This window comes from Pinus tabuliformis, chromosome 3_1 (assembly GCF_031772625.1).
Source record: "Pinus tabuliformis cultivar Carrire ecotype Pingquan chromosome 3_1, CPIR1, whole genome shotgun sequence".
Taxonomy (NCBI): Eukaryota; Viridiplantae; Streptophyta; class Pinopsida; order Pinales; family Pinaceae; genus Pinus; species Pinus tabuliformis.
In genome coordinates, this window is record NC_142301.1 from 495,093,918 (window position 1) to 495,113,282 (window position 19,365).

Here is a 19,365-nt window from a genome sequence, read left to right on the forward strand (position 1 = left end):
AAAAATGTTTTTCCTTTCCCTAAAAAAATACTCCTTCCTTCTTACCACCCCTAATTATTATACTTAAAATAATATAAAATTAATTAAAAAAACATAATAATAATAAATGGTAAAATATTATACTAAACTCTAATTAATACATTAAAATAATTTGAAAAGTCATGGTTTGCTTTATTGAAAAATTTAATAAAAAATAAAATGAATACGATTAAAAATTATCACTAACCCATGAAACAAAATAAAAATGATTTAAGATGATAATTATCACCAACACATTGAAATAAAATGATTTTCTTGGAGTCAATTAATTAATTTATTTTTAAATTACAATAGTTTTTTTTTGAACCAAATTTTTACCAGATTAAGATATCCAAAAATTTTAACCATTTTATCCTCTAAATGATTTTGAATGAATCTTGTCATCGGCGATAAGGATGGTGTTATGTAATTCTTATCCTGCATCCTACGCCGTAATGGCGTAATGAATAAATCTATCTTACAACTGTGATCACTGTCCAAGAAACTGGGAGAATACGCAACCGTCCGATCTGGGCAGTTGACAAACTCCTTACAGACCGTGCCTATAAAATGGCCATTAGCCCTTCCAGTACCGTCGTGTAGAGCTAAATTCACTGATCGTCAGAGCTAAAATCATCTTGCTGGACGAATTATCTTGAACCCTAGCATTCTCGAGATGGCCACCAAAGTATACATAGTGTAAGATTTACTCACCATACTTATGTTATTTGCTACATATTTTGTGTATATGTTTTCATAATGAAGCAATATTTTCATTTTCTGCTGAAGATCGAGTCCTTGATCCGTTTTAATTCTTAATATCGGGGCGTAGATGGAAACTCAGGGATTTTTTGTTCTTCTCTCAGCGCCCCGCACGAATTTGCATTTCGATAGTGATTTGCTCAGATCGCCCTTATTCTAAACCAAAATTGCAGTAATAGAGTGCCAAAATCTCTCGGAGCTGGTACTTTGAATCATGTTTCATTAATAGGGAGTCGAGATCCCTTGGAATTGCGAATTTAAATCAAATTTCAGCAATAGGGAGCCAAGATTCCGCGGAATTGTTAATGAAACTCAAATTTCAGTATTAGAGAGTTAAGATCCCTCGGATTTGTTAATTTAAATCAGTTTTCAGTAATAGATAGCTAAAATTTTCAGAAATTATGGTATTAAGTTCAATTATACCCGGAAGACGCCGGTTTGGATTTTTTTGGCATGGATTTGCATTTACAAGTGTAAAGTTCAAGGTCGAGGCTATGTTGGATTAGAGCGTCGAAACCCCTACAGTTGGTTATGTCGAACTAAATCTCGCAGACAATTATGTAGATTGCAATTTTTTTTGACAATTTTTTCATCCTTCTGAATTGTTGAGTTCAATCAAATTTCAAATTTCAGTGATTGAGAGCCACAATTCTCAGAAACTATGATGATAAGTGAAATTAGACCCTGAACCATGGTTTGGTTTTGTGGTGTGCACTGTGGATTTACATTTACAAGCACAACGTTTCACGTTAAGGCTTGGCTAGATAAGAAATCAAAGCCCTGCAGTTGCTTATGTCGAACTAAATCTCGCAGGCAATTACGCAAATTGCAAAAGCCTTTAACATTTTTGTTAATTAGAGTGCCAAAATCCTTCGCAATTGTTGATTTAAATGAAATTTCAGTAATTGACAGCCACATTTTTGACAAATTATGATGATAAGTTAATTTTGTACCTAAAGACCGGGTTTGGTCTCTTGGGGTTCATTTGCATTGACAAGTACAAAGTTTAAGGTTAAGGCCATGCTTTAGAATGTCATAACCCCTGCAGTTGCTTATGTTGAACTAAATCGCGCAGGCAGTGATGTAGAGTGCAAAAACGTTACTTTTTTGTTAATTAGAGTGCCCAAATCATTTGAAATTGTTAGTGTAAATCAAATTTCAGTAATTTAAGAGCCACAATTCTCATAAATTATGATGTTGAGTTTAATTAGATCCTAAAGACCCTCGTTTGGTCTTTTGGTTTTGGATTTACATTTACAAGTACAAAGTTTAAGGTTAAGGCCATGTTAGGTAAGTAAGTCAAAAACCCTGCAGTTGCTTATATCGAACTGAATCTATCACAATAATGTAGATTGCAAAAGCATTTGACTAGTTAAGTATAACCAGCAGTTTTATTAAGTGCGTTTGTTTCTGTCTTTTCTTTTGGGTGATAGACTCTCACAGCTGTTTTATTAAGCTGAAATCACTGTTTCAACTCAATCTCGGCAGTGAGTGGAAATACACGTGGATGGTTCTTTTGATATAACTGTGGCTAATTCATCGTCTAAATATTGGAAGATGGTTATTTTAAATTCTAATAATAAATTCCAGAAGACATTTAACGATTTTGTTAATTGTTATTGGGATTTTGATTAACTTATCCAGCTGGGAACGCATCCAGTATATTGATTCATCTTGCTTAGCAATGAACGTATATGGCCAGATGAATAGGTATAGCTAGCTATGAGAACCTTTGATTTTTGAAGAATGAAGATACCTCCGAGCTTGTTACATGAAGCTGAATGTCACAGGTGGTTATCTCAAATTCGATGCAAACAATAAAGTTCCCAAATCATACTTTCCTCCTCTTCCCCTTCCCCCATCTTCCTATCCAAAACTAAATTTCAGCAATGTGTTATACTTATGACCCTCTAGTTAATATAGGGGATCACATGTATAAGTAAAGACTAGGTCAGCCTCAAACCTAGGCCTACACGACTATGAGTAATTGGTATAGAAGATTTGATATTGTTACTGTTTAGAGTTGTTGGGAGATTTTCTCCTAGAGTTGTTGGGAGATTTTCTCCTATATCATTACGCTTTGGATCCATTCTATATTCGGAGTGTATTATCGATGATTAAGCTCATAACATCAAGTGTTCAAACCTATATATATATATATCCTAAATTGAAACGATAGGAACTGAGTAAATATGCTCTTATTTCTCATTTTTTGGTTTCAACTTTTAAATCAAGCCGAAAAATATCTATGACAGATTGTGAAGGACAACATCCAAAAAGTGTAGGTTATTTATAAAAGAAGACTAGGCTGAGAAGCTCATATATCTATATCTATATATATATATATATATAGATATAGATATATGAGCTTCTCAGCCTAGTCTTCTTTTATAAATAACCTACACTTTTTGGATGTTGTCCTTCACAATCTGTCATAGATATTTTTCGGCTTGATTTAAAAGTTGAAACCAAAAAATGAGAAATAAGAGCATATTTACTCAGTTCCTATCGTTTCAATTTAGGATATAATTTGGAAGGGTAGTTTGTAGAAAGCATAGCCACAGTCAGCCTTATGTTTTAGGTAATTGTCAATCTGCTTCCCCAGCATGGGTACTCCATTTTATGGTTCTACGGTTTGTACAGTGATGGCATTTCATATAATCAGATTTACGATATTGGTTACTGCAAATGAAACTTGTTCGTTAAGAGGCTATAGGATGAAAAATATTTCGTATTAATGTTCAAAAATTGTTGTAACGTGTTAAATTTCCCCTTTACCCTTTCATGAATTAATAAACTTTATCGCTCTCATTGTGTTTAACCTTATGGAAACTTTGGATTTTTTCTGGCTCAATGTCTTTATAAATACATAACGATATGCACCTAATAGGCCACAAATATGCACCTTGCCACATACCTGACTTGTGCGAATTCAAAAGCTCTCTATTGTTTTGTGCAAAGGATCCTTATTCTTCTGATCTTTATAGATATTGGTCATGTGATATACATTGTCTTATTAGTTGCTTTTGTATAAATGTGAAGGCAAATTCATTTGAAAAATGGCAAAAGCTTAGAAAGAAAAATTGTCATTAATACAGTTGTAAGTAGAGATAGGTTATTATAATTGCCTTAGACTACTTTTTTGTTTTGCCCACGTGTCTCAAATAGGATTCCTCCCAATCAGAATTTGGAGATGTTTTATCCTTCGTCTGTATAATCACATTTGCATGTTGTCGTAATTATGTATTTAAAACTAAATTGACCTTTCTTTCCATGCAAATAAACAGTATAATTGATGAAAGAGCAGTCAGCCATTCAATATACATATATTAGAATTGCTGTAAGTTCCATACATGTAACACCCTTCTTTAAACAATGTCATTCCAGGTACTATTCCATGTATGGACATGTGGAGAAGCTTGCAGAGGAGATTAAAAAAGGTGCGGATTCTGTGGAAGGTGTAGAGGCTACTTTGTGGCAGGTTTGGGCATTTTTCCTTTTCTAATATAATAAAATCTAAGAAAATAAACGCCAGAACGTGTACAAGTTATTTACACTATCAACCTTGAAGGAAGCAAAGAAAATAACAAGGTTGATCTATTTTGTGGCAAGTTAGCGTGAATAATTTATTTGGTCAACAAAGGGTTGTTTCCCTTCATTGCAAGTTGCTGGTCATCTTGTGTGGTTGATCATCTCTTAGATTGTTCCTGTACAACTGCCAAGTTGGGGCACTATATTTGGTCATATCAACAGGGCTGGCTTGATCCCTTTTGCTCTATCTACTGGAAGTTAATTCACAATCAATAAATGAAATTGGAAGAGAAGCCAAAACGAATCCTCAGTTAATGAATCATATAAAAATGATGTGGCATGGGCTACTGCTACCCTGTATGAGTACAACCTGCAGGACCTTACAACCGGAAGAATTCATGACCTTGCTGGCAAGATTTTAGACCTAGTAAACAAACAAGAGGCATTGCTTTATTTTGCTCGTTGGTTGGTTGAGTAGCTTATAATTTCCATGGAAGGAATTCTTTTCGGCCATTATATATTATATACTTCTCTCACAAGCATGCAAAGATGTGCTCCTCACTCATATATAAAAGCTTTGTAACGTGTATCCATAGAGCACTGTGTTGAGAACGCTCTAATTTGCATTGAACAGATCCTTTAAAGTTTAACCTGACATCATCCTTGTCTCACAGTCAAGAGGCAATGTTCCCCACATACAAAAAGCATCTAGTACAGATAGTGCATAGTACAGATAATGCATAGAATTACATGGCTGACATGATGTGACCTGGAAAATGGAGGAAGGTTTAGAAAGGAAATCTGTTTGGTAAGGTGAAATGGAGGGACATTGAAAATGACAGAGAAATCAATATTACCATTGATTGTTGGAATCAATGTTGTTAAAAGCGCGATCGGGATTTAATCGGCGCCGGGAAAAAAGCGGAAAAAATCGTTAAAATCGGGAAAAAATCGGAAAAAAGCGGGAAAAAATCGTTTGGCACAAAAATATTCATTTTTTTTCATTTTTTTTCAATTTTTTTAATATCTAAACCATCTACAACATAAAATAAATACATTGACACATAAATATGATAAAAAAACTAATATATAAGATGTTTAATATCATTTCTAGCGCTAAAATCACACATAACATTGAATCATGTCCTGAATAGTAAGTCCTGAGTCCCAACTCAGCCTCAAAATATCAACAAAAAATATGATAATGTATCTCATCATGTCATAATGTCATATACAATAAAATGAAAGTCTAAGACTCTAATCCTATTGATTTCCTCTGCCCCTCTTGCGAGAAAATGTCACTGCTTTCCCTTTCCCCCTAGATGAAGATGCTGGTGCCTGTGGTGGTGGAAATGGCAGTGGAGTCTGACGTGCTCTAGAAGCTGAAGAAGTAGCTGTAGAAGTAGCAGCTACTGTAGGTAGACGGAGACCACGTCCTCTATTGGTGGTAGTGGTAGCCCGGGTAGGCGGTGTCACCTCCTCCTCCTTCTCCTCCAACTCCTCCTCCTCCTGCTCCTGCTCCTCCTCCTCCTCCTCCTCCTCCCCCTCATCCTGCACTAACCAATCCTCAGTGGGATCCATGAGAGGCCTCTCGGTCTCAACCCTCCATTCAGCAGTGGTGTCAATCCCATCCAATGAGATGGCATCCATATCAGGTGTCTTGTCTAGTTGCCTCACCCACAATCGAAGATTGTAGTAGACATAGACCATGTCATTAAGTCTTACGGGACTCCAACCTGTACAAAGTTCATGAAATAATAATTAATAATTAATATTATAAAAAAAATATTGTTTAATGAATTCAAAAATTTATTTGGAAATTTGCAATATTTTAAATGTTTAAGTGTTAAGTTGTTAACCTATTGCGCTTCTTGTTGTGTATTTTTTCAAATACACTCTAATTGCGCTCACATCCCGAGGAGCTGCATGTTTGGCTGAGGATGCGTACGGCAAGCTTTTGCAAAAGGGGTACTCTGCCACCATACATCTTCCACCATGCGTCTACAACAAAATTACAAATAAAATTTTAAATAAACATAAGAAAAAAATGGAATTTGAAGAGACAATGAAATTTGAAACAAAGTTACAAAGTACAAAGTTACAAACTAAAAAATACCTGGCATTTTGATCGTCCTATCAGTGACAGCCATCTCAAAGCCAAATGTGCCACCTGACATCTTATACGTCTCAATTTGTTTAGAGATCTCTATACGTTGTTCTGGAGATCTCACCATCTTCTGGACACAGGTTAATAATCCATCCATGATCTCAGCATCAAAATCAAACCCACATGCATAAGAAAATGTAGGGTTCAGGAAAAGCCCAACAGCATGAATGGGACGATGGAGTGTGTTGTTCCATCGCTCATCAATGACGTTCCATAGAAGGAGTTGTCTCTGGAACCCATCATCTCCCTTGTCATCATAGTAGGACCGAATGGCTTCTTTGGCCCTGTCCATGGCTTCATACAAATAGCCCATTGCGGGCTTCTCACCATCTACCAACCGAAGAACCTTTACCAAAGGTTTAGTGACAGCGCACACCTCCTGCACTCCCGCCCAGAAGTCTTCTTGGTATGAAACAAGTCTGCACACGGCCTCTCCTTCTGGTTTGCGGCTCATTGGCGAAGAACGCCACTCCTCTGAAAGAAACATTCTCTTCAAATCCCACATAGATTTCAAGAGGGATTGAAGAGATATGAAACTCGTCGCAAACCGTGTAATGGCGGGGCGCACCAACTCTTTGTTGTTGGTGCATTGTCTCATCAAGCTAAGCACAGATGTGTGATTGTAAATAAATTTTGTGATGCTTTTTGATGAGTCAACAGTCTCTTTGACAAAGGGAATTTTCCCTATGTCCTCTAACATCAAATCAATACAATGGGCAGCACAAGGTGTCCAAAATAAAGTAGGATGCCTATCCATAAGCATTCTACCAGCAGCAACATAATTTGCAGCATTGTCCGTTATGACTTGGACAACATTTTCTGCACCCACCTCCAAAATAAACACATCCAGCAAATCACATAAAGTTTTTGCATCTTTGATTTGATGAGTTGCATCAATAGATTTGATAAACATAGTCCCCTTGGGACAACTAACCAAGAAATTTATAAGGGTTCTCCCCTTTTGGTCAGTCCAACCATCTGACATAACAGTGCATCCTGTTTGTGCCCATGATGCCCTAAAATCCTCCAATCTTTGGGTGCAGTCACGCTTTTCATCTTGAAGAAGCCGGCCTCTGAAATCATGAAGAGAAGGGATTTTGTACCCCGAGCCAACACTGGCAATAGCATCAACAGTAGGTTGGAAAAATGGATTATTCCTTACAATGCTGAAAGGAATATCACTCCAGAGGAGAAATTTTGTCATCAACTTGTCAGCTTGTTGTTTTTCATTTCTTTTTAGCATTGAACCGATAGTTGGTTGTGCACCAGGTGTGGTTCGAGGAACAAAAAATGATGATGCAACTACCGGATTGACTGACGCTGCCGTAGAACCAGTGCCACTTGGCCCACTTCCTTCAGCTGACCTTTTTAGTTGCCTTTTGAGTTCTTCTTTGGCCTCTCTAGTGTGCTCTAATTCTCCCAATGCTCTCATGGCTTTTCGGATAATTTCAGCATTTGTATTTTGACAGGGCACCACATCACGTCCAGGGATTTGTGCAAGGTGGAACTTCAACCTGTACACCCCCCCGAATATCTCCTTTCCACACAACTTGCAATACAAGTTTTGTCTATCATTCGGAGTTTTAGGTTCACCATATTCCCAGAAAGGATCCAATTTCCTTGGCATGTTTGTTTTTGAATTTTGAATTTGCAAACCTATGGAAAAATAAGGATTAGGAAATAGGAATTTAGGATTACATAATACAAACTACAATTTAGCATTTACAAAATTACAAGTTAATTATTTCCAAAATCCCAATTTCCAAACCCAAGTTACCCAACCAAATGCCAATGGCAAATGCCAAAAAACAATGAAAATTCAAAAAAAATAAACAATGTTTAAAAAAAATGAGAAAATAAAAATAAAAAATTGGTTCTCATAGTCATAACAAATTACCCATCCCAAATCAATGAAAAATTTCAAAAAATTCTTTAAAAACAATGAAAAACAAAGTTTTTATAGAAGCAAAACAAAAAAAAATTAATCTACATACCTTTTTTATGGACAAATTGGTGATCTTGGCTTGGATTCCTCCTAAAAACGCTTGGATTCGCTCCCAAATCCGACGGAAACCCTTCAGCTCCTCTCCCTCACCTCTTCTCCTCCTCCTCCGCGCGGACAGCACAATGAATTAAAAAAAAAATCGATTTTGCATATAAAAAACCCGCTGCCCGCGCATAGGACGATTTTTTAGCTAAAAATCGCGATTTTTTCGAAAAAATCGCGATTTTTTTCGATAAAAATCGGTATAAAAAAAAGTGGCAATTTTTACGGATAAAAATCGCGATTTGGTCGGGTTGGGGATAAAATCGCGATTTTAACAACACTGGTTGGAATCAAAAGTTGGAGTAGAATATATTTGGAAAGACAATAGGTATGTAGTTTTGAAAACAGTTTGAGAGAGAGAAAGCAGAAGTGCACTTTACATCAATGCTTTTGGAAAAAAATGTTATAAGAAACACCATTGAGAAAAATGTTTATTTGCTAATTACAGAATCACCTGGAAAAATAAAAATTCCAAAAACTATGTTAAAGATTAGTTTCTGCTTGATTCGTTTTATTTATTTTTCTTAGATTCTGGCAAATGTTACGTTTCAAAACAGTTTTTGTAGTCAAATTAAGTGAAATGTCATAATGTCTAATGGCTGTCCTACTCTTCCCTTGTAAGAAGAAATGCTGACATTCTTGCCCAACAATGAGGAAAACTAATTAGGGAAGCACAACATGGGTTAGAATGGATAGCATAAGTTTTAGGAGGAATTAAAGGCTGTATGGCCACCTTCTTAGGGATATTAAGATAAAGACAATTTACAGCGAAAAATTCTTCCCTTGTATTTAAAGGCAAATGGGTAGAAGTAGACCTTTCAGTCTTATAATAGACATGCCTTTTGGAATCATTTGTTACATTTTAGTTTGTGAGAGATTAGCCAGGTATAGTCTCCACACTGGACTGAGCTGGCATATACGTCTTATCAGGAGTTACACTCTGAATTGTTTCTTTCCTGATATTTTTCATTATATGAGCACAAACTAGGAACCGGATGTGGCAAAATGAAAACAAAAGTTTCACTATTTCTTAGAAGCACTATGTCATTGGAAACTTGATTAGGAGATTCATTTCTTGTTTTATTCCCTTCTTTGTTCTTGTTTCCATCCAGGATATATTACTCATCATTTTATATGCATAATATATGCTGTGAGGGGGGTTTGTGTTTCTTATCCCTCGAAACCCTCTTGCTCCATTTCCCATTTCTCGTAACATAGCTTATATTTGAGCTGTTTTTATGATTATGCAAACTGCTAGATCAGGGAATTTCAAGCTTTTCACTCTTTCTTTGAATTATTTTTGTGTTTGTTGCCTGGTTTGTCATCCTTGTCTGAAGAGATGGTTGGCACAGTTCCCAGGTGAGGCCTGCCTTTGAAGAAGGCTTCTTTTAAATATCCAGGTCTTCTTTCCACAACAGCTCCAGCTTTAGTGGTAGCTGAGCTTGAGCATTTACAGTGTGCCTTGCATGGTCTTGCCTTGATACATTCTGTCAGCTTCAATCGGGTTTGGGCTTACGCAGCTATTAAATTCATGGCAAACTTCATAAGAACTTTGTGACTTCTCCTATGTTTGGCCTCTGTCTTTTGGCATTTAGCCTTTTCTTTCAGCAGGGAATCCTTCATCTCACCCATAAAGTTCTGCAGTTCCACTCTCTCCTCTGCTGTCTTTATCCGCCCTTTCCATATGGCATAGACTCTCCCAGGCCTCCAATTGTCTGGAGGAATTCGTTATTACATTCAATAGCAACTAGATAAATGTTTTTGTGGGTCTGAGAGTCTTTGGAGTTAGTCTTTTCAAAAATTTTCCCTATTCTATGGCATTGTTCTGTCCTAACTCCAGTGTTCTGTCATACCTGACCTCAGTGCCATCAGATAGTCCAATTGGGGTTCCATCGACCCCCATTTGATTGAGTACCATCCAGGAGATGATATGACCTTTGGGGGCATAATGATTGAAACCTTGGGTGAATTACACATGAATTGTGATAACAACTAATCACATCTAGAGGACTGCAACCTTGTGCAAAGACATTGTTATTACATAGCAAAAGGGCCAAACAACTTGCTAGTTGTGAGTGATGTTTCATTTTTAGTCTAGTTCTAGGAAAGGCCTGCACGTCATAAAATCACACAAGATAAAAACAGATGGAACAACTTATTGATGAGTTTGCATAAGTACCTATCTAAAAGGTTGTCATTGAATCAGGGGGCAAGAACATATCCTTTAGTGGAACTGGGGTTTAAATTGCTTTGTGTTCCTCACTACATATATCCCACCTTAAGGATAAGGTAGAAAATATGATTTAGGATTTGTTGGATATGGGTCAGATAGTGCCAAGTAGGAGTTGAGGGATATCAATTGCAACTGAATTCAATGCATCCCAACTCTTCTATGTGATCATTTATAGGTATAGCATGTCACTTTGCACTCTGCTTCCAGCTAATTTGAATGAAATCTGCTTCTGAAGCTTTGTGTGCCACTTCTCCTATTACGTAATATACTTCCGTTATGACTTTTAGTATGTACATTCTTAATCCACTTTCTTTTTCTTTTTTCAAGGAAAACCATGTGGGGAAACACGAAGGGGTGCTTCCCCACATTTGTGCATAGCATGCCTAAAACCTGTTAATGTAGATTTAGCATGACTTGCCCAGGGGGATTTGAACCAGGAACCTGTGATCACTTACTTTTATTTATTTACATATTACTTGTAATTTGTGTAAGTGACTAATTAGAAGGAAAAAAAACAAATTTCTATGGTTTTGCACTCGACAATAGAAAAGGTTGAATCACCTGTTATTGTTTTCCAGGTCACATGCAGAAATTGTCCTCAAACTCCCCTTTTCCCTTATGACTTTTAGGGGCTCTATTCAACCATGGGCTGAAGAGTCACTCACAAGAAGTAAATGATGCCACCGTGATCGAAACACATGCAGATGACCTTAAATGGGCTGCAAGATTACAATTGGGATATACTCAACGACAGTGGGAGTTAAGGACTTGGAATAACACCAAAACCAAGTACAACATTTATATTTAATTGCAACGTGAAATAAGATATTCCCAGTTATTTGAGCGAGTGAAACAATAAACCAATGAATCTGCAGTTACCATGCCCCACATCCAAAGTTTTCTATCCACAATGCACATACGACTTTTACTAAATATTCTCTTGTTACTAGTTCTTGTTATAGTGGTTCTGCTTTTGATATATGATTTCAGATCTCTTTAAAAAGTTCTCTTAAAACATTAAAAGTGCTAAATGGTTTGATCAAAAGACAGTTTCAGGTTTTGATTATAGAAATGATCTGAGTTGTGAATTTTGACTCGCAAGTTACTTTCAATTAGAAACACCAACAGATGGTTTGTGACAATGATGGTAGCATTTGTGATTCTCCAAAGGCTCTGGGTTAGTTCAAGCCCTCAACAGGAAAATAGATTAACATTATTGCCTTGAGCTGTAAGAAACGTAAGCAACTTGCAAACTTAAGGTTTTATTTAAAAGTTACCTGTAATATGTCAAAACGACTGCTAGAATTCGAGTAAGAAAACAAGCTGCAATTTTACCTTTAAAATGGTTAATTCAACTTATTTTGACGTTTTAAGTAAGTTTGAAATCATACTAGGTCTTCCCAATCAAATATTGTATGTCCATTTGTGTCAATTATGTTCAGGATTTCAGAGAAAAGAATTGCCTATATTTTGATTAAAGTCGCAGCATATTTTTGGCAATATCATGATTGTTTATGAAACTCACAGGACAGATTTATCATGATTGTTTTGTGAACTTACTAAATGGTTGCATTGAATCTATGCATATAATGTAATTCTCTGTTTAAATTCCTGTGTCTACCACATTTTGGGAATTGTTCGACATTTTATAACTCAAATACTGTATTGGATATAACATTTATAAATATTTTCTTAAATTGTTCATGCATCGAGAGGCACTTTTCAGAAATGCTGCTACATTGGACCAAAGTTCACATTTTAATGTCCATCAACGGTTCCCCCAAAATTCTGATCTCCAATGATATAAACAATACAAATATTTACAAATTTTGGGTCAAGACCCAGCATATGAGACTGTAAACACAAACTAAGAAGGGCACTACAAGGCCTGTAGGCCTGAAGGATCATTACTTCATATACAGTCCTCATAGGACTACATCAATCTTATGCAAAACTCAAAGCCCAAACTGAATATATATATATACATAAACTGATGTAGATCCATATTAACCATGGTCTCTCAAACAACGGGAGGAATCAAGTCCCTCAAGGTGCAAACCTTTACTCTAGTTTTGCATTGTTAAAAAGTTGTGTTTCAGAGGGATTTGATCACTCTTGGTGCTTTATAGATCTTGGGTTAAGATGGATTGACACTGGTACTGTTTACAATGCAGATATATTAATGGATCCTAACAGCTTCCATATGTAGCTTCAGAAGCTCTTGGATGCTTGTTAATTATTTTAGCGTCTTTACTATGTTTATACTTAATGTGTTGTATGTTAGTTCTTTTAAATACAGTACCTTGATTAGAGTCCATTGTATTTCTTTCACCTGACATTATCATATTAGTTTCTAACATGTTAGAGTTACGTTCTTAACTTTACTGTAAGGTTTGGTTTATGAACAAATGTTCCCTTAGCGTTGCAGCCTTCTTGAGTTTCAGTATCTTGCCAGAGTCTGGTGCATTAGATATTTAAATATTCAAATGCTTTTTGTCATATGCCTCATTAAATCAGTATTAATGCACATGTAAGGCATCTATCTGAATATATAAGCCTAATTCTAGAGTCTAGACATTGTATTATCATCCATTGTATAGTCAATATATCTATTTTACTTACCTCACATAATTTCGCCTCTCTTACTTGTAAATGTGGGACATTATGTGACAAACCATCAGGCTTTGCACTTTCCAAGTTCTTTTGTTTCCATCTCATTCTTGTTTCCTGCTGTCCAGAAGGCTAACAATTACTACCCTTGTATTTATTCTTATAATTTTACTAAGCAGAAGAAGCTTGGTCCCTGCAGGTTCCGGAAACACTTCCTGAGGAGGTATTGATTAAAATGAATACACCACCAAGGTCTGAAGTGCCCATCATAGAGCCGCAACAACTTGCTGATGCAGATGCCCTCATACTGGGCTTTCCCACAAGATATGGCATGATGGCAGCCCAATTTAAGGCTTTCTTGGATGCAACAGGAGGGTTATGGCGAACTCAGCAATTGGCAGGCAAACCAGCAGGCATCTTTTATAGCACAGGATCTCAGGGTGGTGGCCAAGAAACTACTCCGTAAGATCCCGAGACCCAAAAATCAAATAAAAGAGTGCAAACGTTGTAATTGTTTCTGAATCTTCTGATCATTATTTCTAAATCGCTCCCTTTTATCAATAGCAGAGGAGGTTATCTTCCCTTAAAATACTGTCATAATTTTATTTTCATGAAGTGATACATAACCACGGGAGACATTTTAATGTACCTGAAAAATAGAATATATAAAAAAAATTATAATTGGAAGGATTTAATTCCTGTACAGTGTATACTATACTCAAAGTTAGAACATGCTAAGCTTTCTTAAGTCCATTTCACACTGCAAGGACTTTTGTGGTCATACCTATCAAGTATGTGCAGCAAAGAAACAGGATTTTTGATGTAATCAGTCTCAAATCTTATTATTTTTCGGAAAGAACTGAATTCATGCCTTGCTCAGCCATTTTACTTTGAAGCTTGATTTATTTTATAATATTGGTTTCATTTGGAATACTAGGTAGACCTTCAAACAGGATGATTATTCTCTGGATTGCTTGCCCACTTAGGATATATGTCATTTTCAGAAGCTGAAACGTTTTATTATCTTCTACCACCCTAGCTTTTTAGAGGCCAAGTTGAAAAATGAAAAATGATGTTCATGGACTTCCTAAATTCAGATTCTCAAGTACACGTAATTAGATGCAATTTTTAGAGGGATTACTAGCAAGGATGACACTACATCCGTCAGGATCCATCTGCTAATGCATTCCTGTTATAAGTACTTTGCAGTTTGACTGATAATATACATCAAATAACAGATCATATAGTTCCTTTCCCAATCCTCTTCTCTTTACCATGTTAAAATGCAATGAAATTACCCGTTCACATCTTCACTGTCTGTGATATATCAGTTTATTGTGGCTTCTTTACTGATTGTGTTTCTTACAAAACATGCAGCTTTTTGGGTTCACCTTAAAGATGGCATTGTAAAATAGTAATTTTTAACCCATCAGTTTAATGTGATGGCATTCCAATGGCATGCCCCAATCTACTTATTGCGTTTATCTTGTGAAAATCATGCAACAGCCATCTGTTAGGCAGTGATGAAGCTTATCTTTAACTGCTAAGCTGTTATCGAGCAGCAACCATCCAAGCTCCTTGATCTTAAATGAAAAGTGGCAATTCTAGATATTTTGACAACTCTTAAGCCACTTAATTTCATTGTATAGGATGGCTCACTTTTTGTCAAGATATTCTGCAAAGAGATGATGTGTCATGAGCTCTGAAGATAACTCTTTAATTCTAGTCCATAAATGGATTCCTATATTACCATTTCCAATCCTTCAAAATTGGTCCCTAACCATCAAAGTCAATCTTTTGTAAGCTAGAATTAGGAGCCTGTCCAGGTGCACCTATTAGTAGTGTAAAGCCTTTTTGAATGATTGATAAACCTTCAAGCAACTGATTATCTCTATTGTTGTGCCATAAATCCCCCCAGATGTGGAAGCCCTTCTTTGGAAGTCTCTTTTCTGCAAAAGCGGGGAATTAAATCAAGTTGTCCCTTCTTCAAGAATCAAAAGGAAGGACCAAATGGATCCTTGCACTAGTTACCATCCATTTCCAAGGCTGCTCAAGTCTGAATGAAGTTCCTTGGATGCTAATTGCCAAGGCCCTACCAAATCTGCATGAGAATTTCTGATCTGGAAATTTGCAACTGCTCCAACAATATCCTGGATCCCAGACAGACATTTTAATCACCTACATGAGTAGCATTTTAAACTTGTGATATGTGATAATATGCCAATGAGCCTGCCATTCATTGCTCAATGCTCAGACAAACCATTTGGCTGCCCAGTGTCAAGTTTCCAGCAATTCCCCTGTGTTCGTATGTCAATCAAGCCTAGCTTGGTGGCTTCACTTGGCAATGTTCCAGTTGTCCCTTGAGACTAGTTGAAACTTGAATACCTTGCTTCTCTCTGAGTTTCTCCCTTGTGAACCTTTAAAATGATTTCCAACTTTCTGTATGAAGGAAGGTGGTAGGTAGAATAAAACATGTCTTGCTGCCAAAATTCTATCTACAATATTGATTCAACCTGTTGAGGGTATATTTTCATAAGACCCTTTCATTTCAGCAGTCTACAGCATCTCCCCTAGGTCAAGATTCATAACCCACAAAAAAGATTGGTTAATTTGTTGATGTACACAAATGACCAAGGAAGAAGGTCAATGGGACTATATGACTTACAATCAGTGATCTATGGACTATGGGGGTGTCAGAGACACTTCTAAAAACAAAGAATATTCTTGCTTTCATATTTGTTGAAAACACAATTTCCACAAGTCTTTGGAGACACAAATGGAAAAAGGAATACCCAAGGAGATTATGCTCTGACCTGGATGAATAATCTTCCACTGTTTGACAATTCACTCTGGAAAATCTTCTTGCCCAAGACTGCTGCTATTGCTGCTTGAGCATAAATTTCAAGGCATTGCATTTTTCCCTGAGCAGAGCAGAATCATTAGTAAAATGAACATTGAATAAAGATTTGGCATCTGGAAGAGGAATTTCCTTGAACCCCACCTTTCATTGGAGCAGTTTTAAGGAGATATCCTAACAAATCTGCTGCAATACCTTATAAAAAAGAGGCTAGTGGGAGTCCTTGCCTGAAAGATTGCTGTAACACCCTTTAACACCTGACCATCAGCACAAACTGTGGTAGAGAGATTTGAAAAGGAGTGTGCTCCAGTTGAGTAAAGACGATCCTAAAACACAACCTAGAGAGCATATCAAGGATGAAATTCCAGTCAACCTATATTTATGAAAGTCAACTTTCAGGGATAATATTTTTTAACTTGTTTCCCTTGCTTCTTTAAGGCTTTCCTAGGTTGTAATATAATTGTTTAGGATGAACTGATTTTTTATAAAACTTGATTGCTCATGGTGGATAATTCTTGCAGCCGAAGGATCTATTCTTATTGGCAATGACTTTAGCTATGATCTCTAATCCAGTGATCAATCTGATTGTTCTTCAACCTCCCAGAATATCTCCTTTTCTCCTTAGGAATAAGGTTGATCAACCCTGCATTCTCTTGCTATCTATATGCTCCACCACAAAAGCCTCATTCACTTAGAGGGTAATTTGAGTTCATTACAAATTCTACAGGTAAAAGATTCTCTGGAAGAGGATTTCAAACTTGTGGGGATTTGTGGGATAAAGAGTGAGATATGTTGTTGGACTGGGGGAACCATAAACTGCTCTCAATGATTAGTAACTGCAGACAAAACGATCAGCTTGGTTTCCAGTCCCCTTTTAAACTGCGGGTGGAAGTGTAAACGGCTATATGAACAAACAATTACATGATAGGCCGAAAGTTAATTCCCCAACAGTAGAAAGACATAATAGAAGGTGTGTAGATAAGGATGTCTCTGGGATATTCCATAATGACCCCCTCTTCCAAGGGATGGTAGGGGATATTTCCTGTCCCATGTCCTTGGGATGCAGGAAATGCAGGGGATATGCCCTCCATCCTAGGGTACGAGTCCCTCAGGTATACTGCAGCAGAACTCTTTGACATCTCCTTAAACATCCCTTCTAAATTCTTTCACAAATGGATTTTCCTGAGGCCCTGTGTAAATAAAATTTTCAGAACCCTCGATTGTGAGTGGGGTGCGAAATCAATATGAACATTCCTGGAGTTTGTAAACTCTATGATTACAAGGCTACTGATCTTTATTTCAGTTAATGTTCTAAACTGTGGTATGAAATGTCCTGCTTTTTTGGTTCAGTGTTTGTGAGTTTTCTGTTTATGGTAGCTAGCACAGTTACATTTTCCATGTATCTCTAATCCAAGGATTTTTTAAAGTATTTCATTTCAATTGTCAATTATTGTTTCTTTATTAATTTCGATTTTATTTGTCATTGGAGACCGGCATATAATGATGTAATAGCTCATGAGGAGATTTGTGCTGTTATATAAAGGGTGTTACCAGATGACCTGTGAAGTTCCTATTTGCTGTGTTTTAAACTTTAATAGTTCAATTGAAAATTCAGCAAATGTGTCAACACGTTGATAATTTAACATATCTGCCCCCTGTGCAGATTAACAGCCATAACCCAATTGGTTCACCATGGACTGATCTATGTACCAATTGGCTACACTTTTGGACCTGGAATGTTTGAGATGGAACAAGTCAAGGGAGGGAGCCCATATGGTGCAGGAACATTTGCTGGTGATGGTACACGTCAGCCAACTAAGCTAGAGTTGGATCAGGCTTTCCATCAGGGAAAATATATTTCTGGTATTGCAAAAAAATTGAAAGGAAGTGCTTGATTAGCAACCTATTTTTATACCTCCTGCTTATTGCCACAATCAATTTTTTAGTCTGGTGCCTTAAAATCGGGATTTGTGTCTGTAGAAGCAAACTTTCTATCCTAAATTCCTACTGGAATGGAAATAATCTGCTTTATTATGACTTCCATGCATCATCAACGTAGTATTGACTGCCAATGGCAAAATTATTTTGATGTACATTATATCTCATGTTTTTATCATGCGAGATTTTGTCAAATTTTTTCTTGCTTGGCTTCATGTCATGATCGTGATAAAGTAGAATGAACTTTCCCACTTTTTGAAGTAAATGATAGTTTGAGATATGCTTGAGACTATTTGGCCGATAATGTTGGCCAAATAGTGTATACTACCAAGCCTGTCAGTGACCAAAATTTAAAAATAAAAAAATTGGAGGTATTTTTTTGGGATTTTTAATTATGCATCTCCAGTGTATTATTGTGCAAAAAATATTGAAATTTCTGTAGTAAGGCTCAAAATTCCTCACAAGTTTTCAAAGTGACCATAAGTTTATTACGTTTTGTAGGCTGAACATTGATTGATTCTATATTTAGAGGAGTTTCCCAGTGCACTCACTTGGATATTGCTATGTTGGATAGGCAATTAAATATGACTTGCTATTGCCTCTTATGGTTTCCTATTTCTGTAACAGAACATTCGTTTCCATTCATCTAGGTTTTTTTGCTACCAGATGGCCCATTTCTACCTTGGGTTTCTTACGCTGGAACTCTGAAGCTTATATGTTAAATGTATGATGATGTTCTTGAAAGTTGCGTTAATGTGCTTGAATCTTTTGCATCCAATCGTGTGATCACAATATCCCAAAATTTTCCTTCCATTACAACTCTGATAACTTTTCTGTTGATAATTCTTTCATGTAAGTTCTGCAAATGCATTTCTTGCAGTGAGCAACCATATTTCATTCAAATATTTTAGCTCCATATAGTTTTTGTTTTAGTTTTTCATAGACTAATTGTTCAATGCAGCTTGTTTCTCAAGCCCAGTTTTCATGTGAATTGTCTCCTAGGGAAAGAAGGTGCCAGTAATGCTAGATATGACATAATGCTGCAGTTAGTGGTTTATTGGTGTTGGGTTTAGTAGTTCATTGATTTTGCCTCTTATCATGACACATCGACATCTATTAATTGGGCAGGATACTATGCATTCACAAGAATTATTAGTGGGAAATTGAATTTTCATTGTGAACAATGAAACTTAGGCAGCTAA

General features: G+C 36.5%; 2 protein-coding genes across 2 annotated transcripts; one reads left to right on the forward strand and one right to left on the reverse strand.

The window, feature by feature from the left end:
• The first annotated feature begins 471 nt into the window (after positions 1-471).
• LOC149187967 (putative NAD(P)H dehydrogenase (quinone) FQR1-like 1) lies at positions 472-18,358 on the forward strand. Its single transcript, XM_089411520.1, has 4 exons — positions 472-717; positions 4,168-4,261; positions 13,568-13,830; positions 17,889-18,358. Exons 1-4 carry the CDS (start codon positions 695-697, stop codon positions 18,118-18,120), a joined length of 612 nt encoding a protein of 203 aa, XP_089267646.1. The 5' UTR covers positions 472-694; the 3' UTR covers positions 18,121-18,358.
• On the reverse strand, positions 6,209-7,391 carry LOC149187968 (uncharacterized). Its single transcript, XM_089412379.1, has 2 exons — positions 6,428-7,391; positions 6,209-6,312 (listed from the first exon to the last, which is right to left on the reverse strand). Exons 1-2 carry the CDS (start codon positions 7,389-7,391, stop codon positions 6,209-6,211), a joined length of 1,068 nt encoding a protein of 355 aa, XP_089268505.1.
• Positions 18,359-19,365: the final 1,007 nt, after the last annotated feature.

Bases quoted from the DNA above. Each gene is read 5' to 3' on its own strand.
- LOC149187967 (XM_089411520.1), top strand. From the start codon at position 695: ATGGCCACCAAAGTATACATAGT. The intron at 718-4,167 runs GTAAGATTTACT...ATGTCATTCCAG, and splicing joins GCCACCAAAGTATACATAGT to GTACTATTCCATGTATGGAC. The intron at 4,262-13,567 runs GTTTGGGCATTT...TGGTCCCTGCAG, and splicing joins TAGAGGCTACTTTGTGGCAG to GTTCCGGAAACACTTCCTGA.
- LOC149187968 (XM_089412379.1), bottom strand. From the start codon at position 7,391: ATGTTTATCAAATCTATTGATGCAACTCATCAAATCAAAGATGCAAAA. The intron at 6,313-6,427 runs GTATTTTTTAGT...ATTTTGTTGTAG, and splicing joins TAGGACGATCAAAATGCCAG to ACGCATGGTGGAAGATGTAT.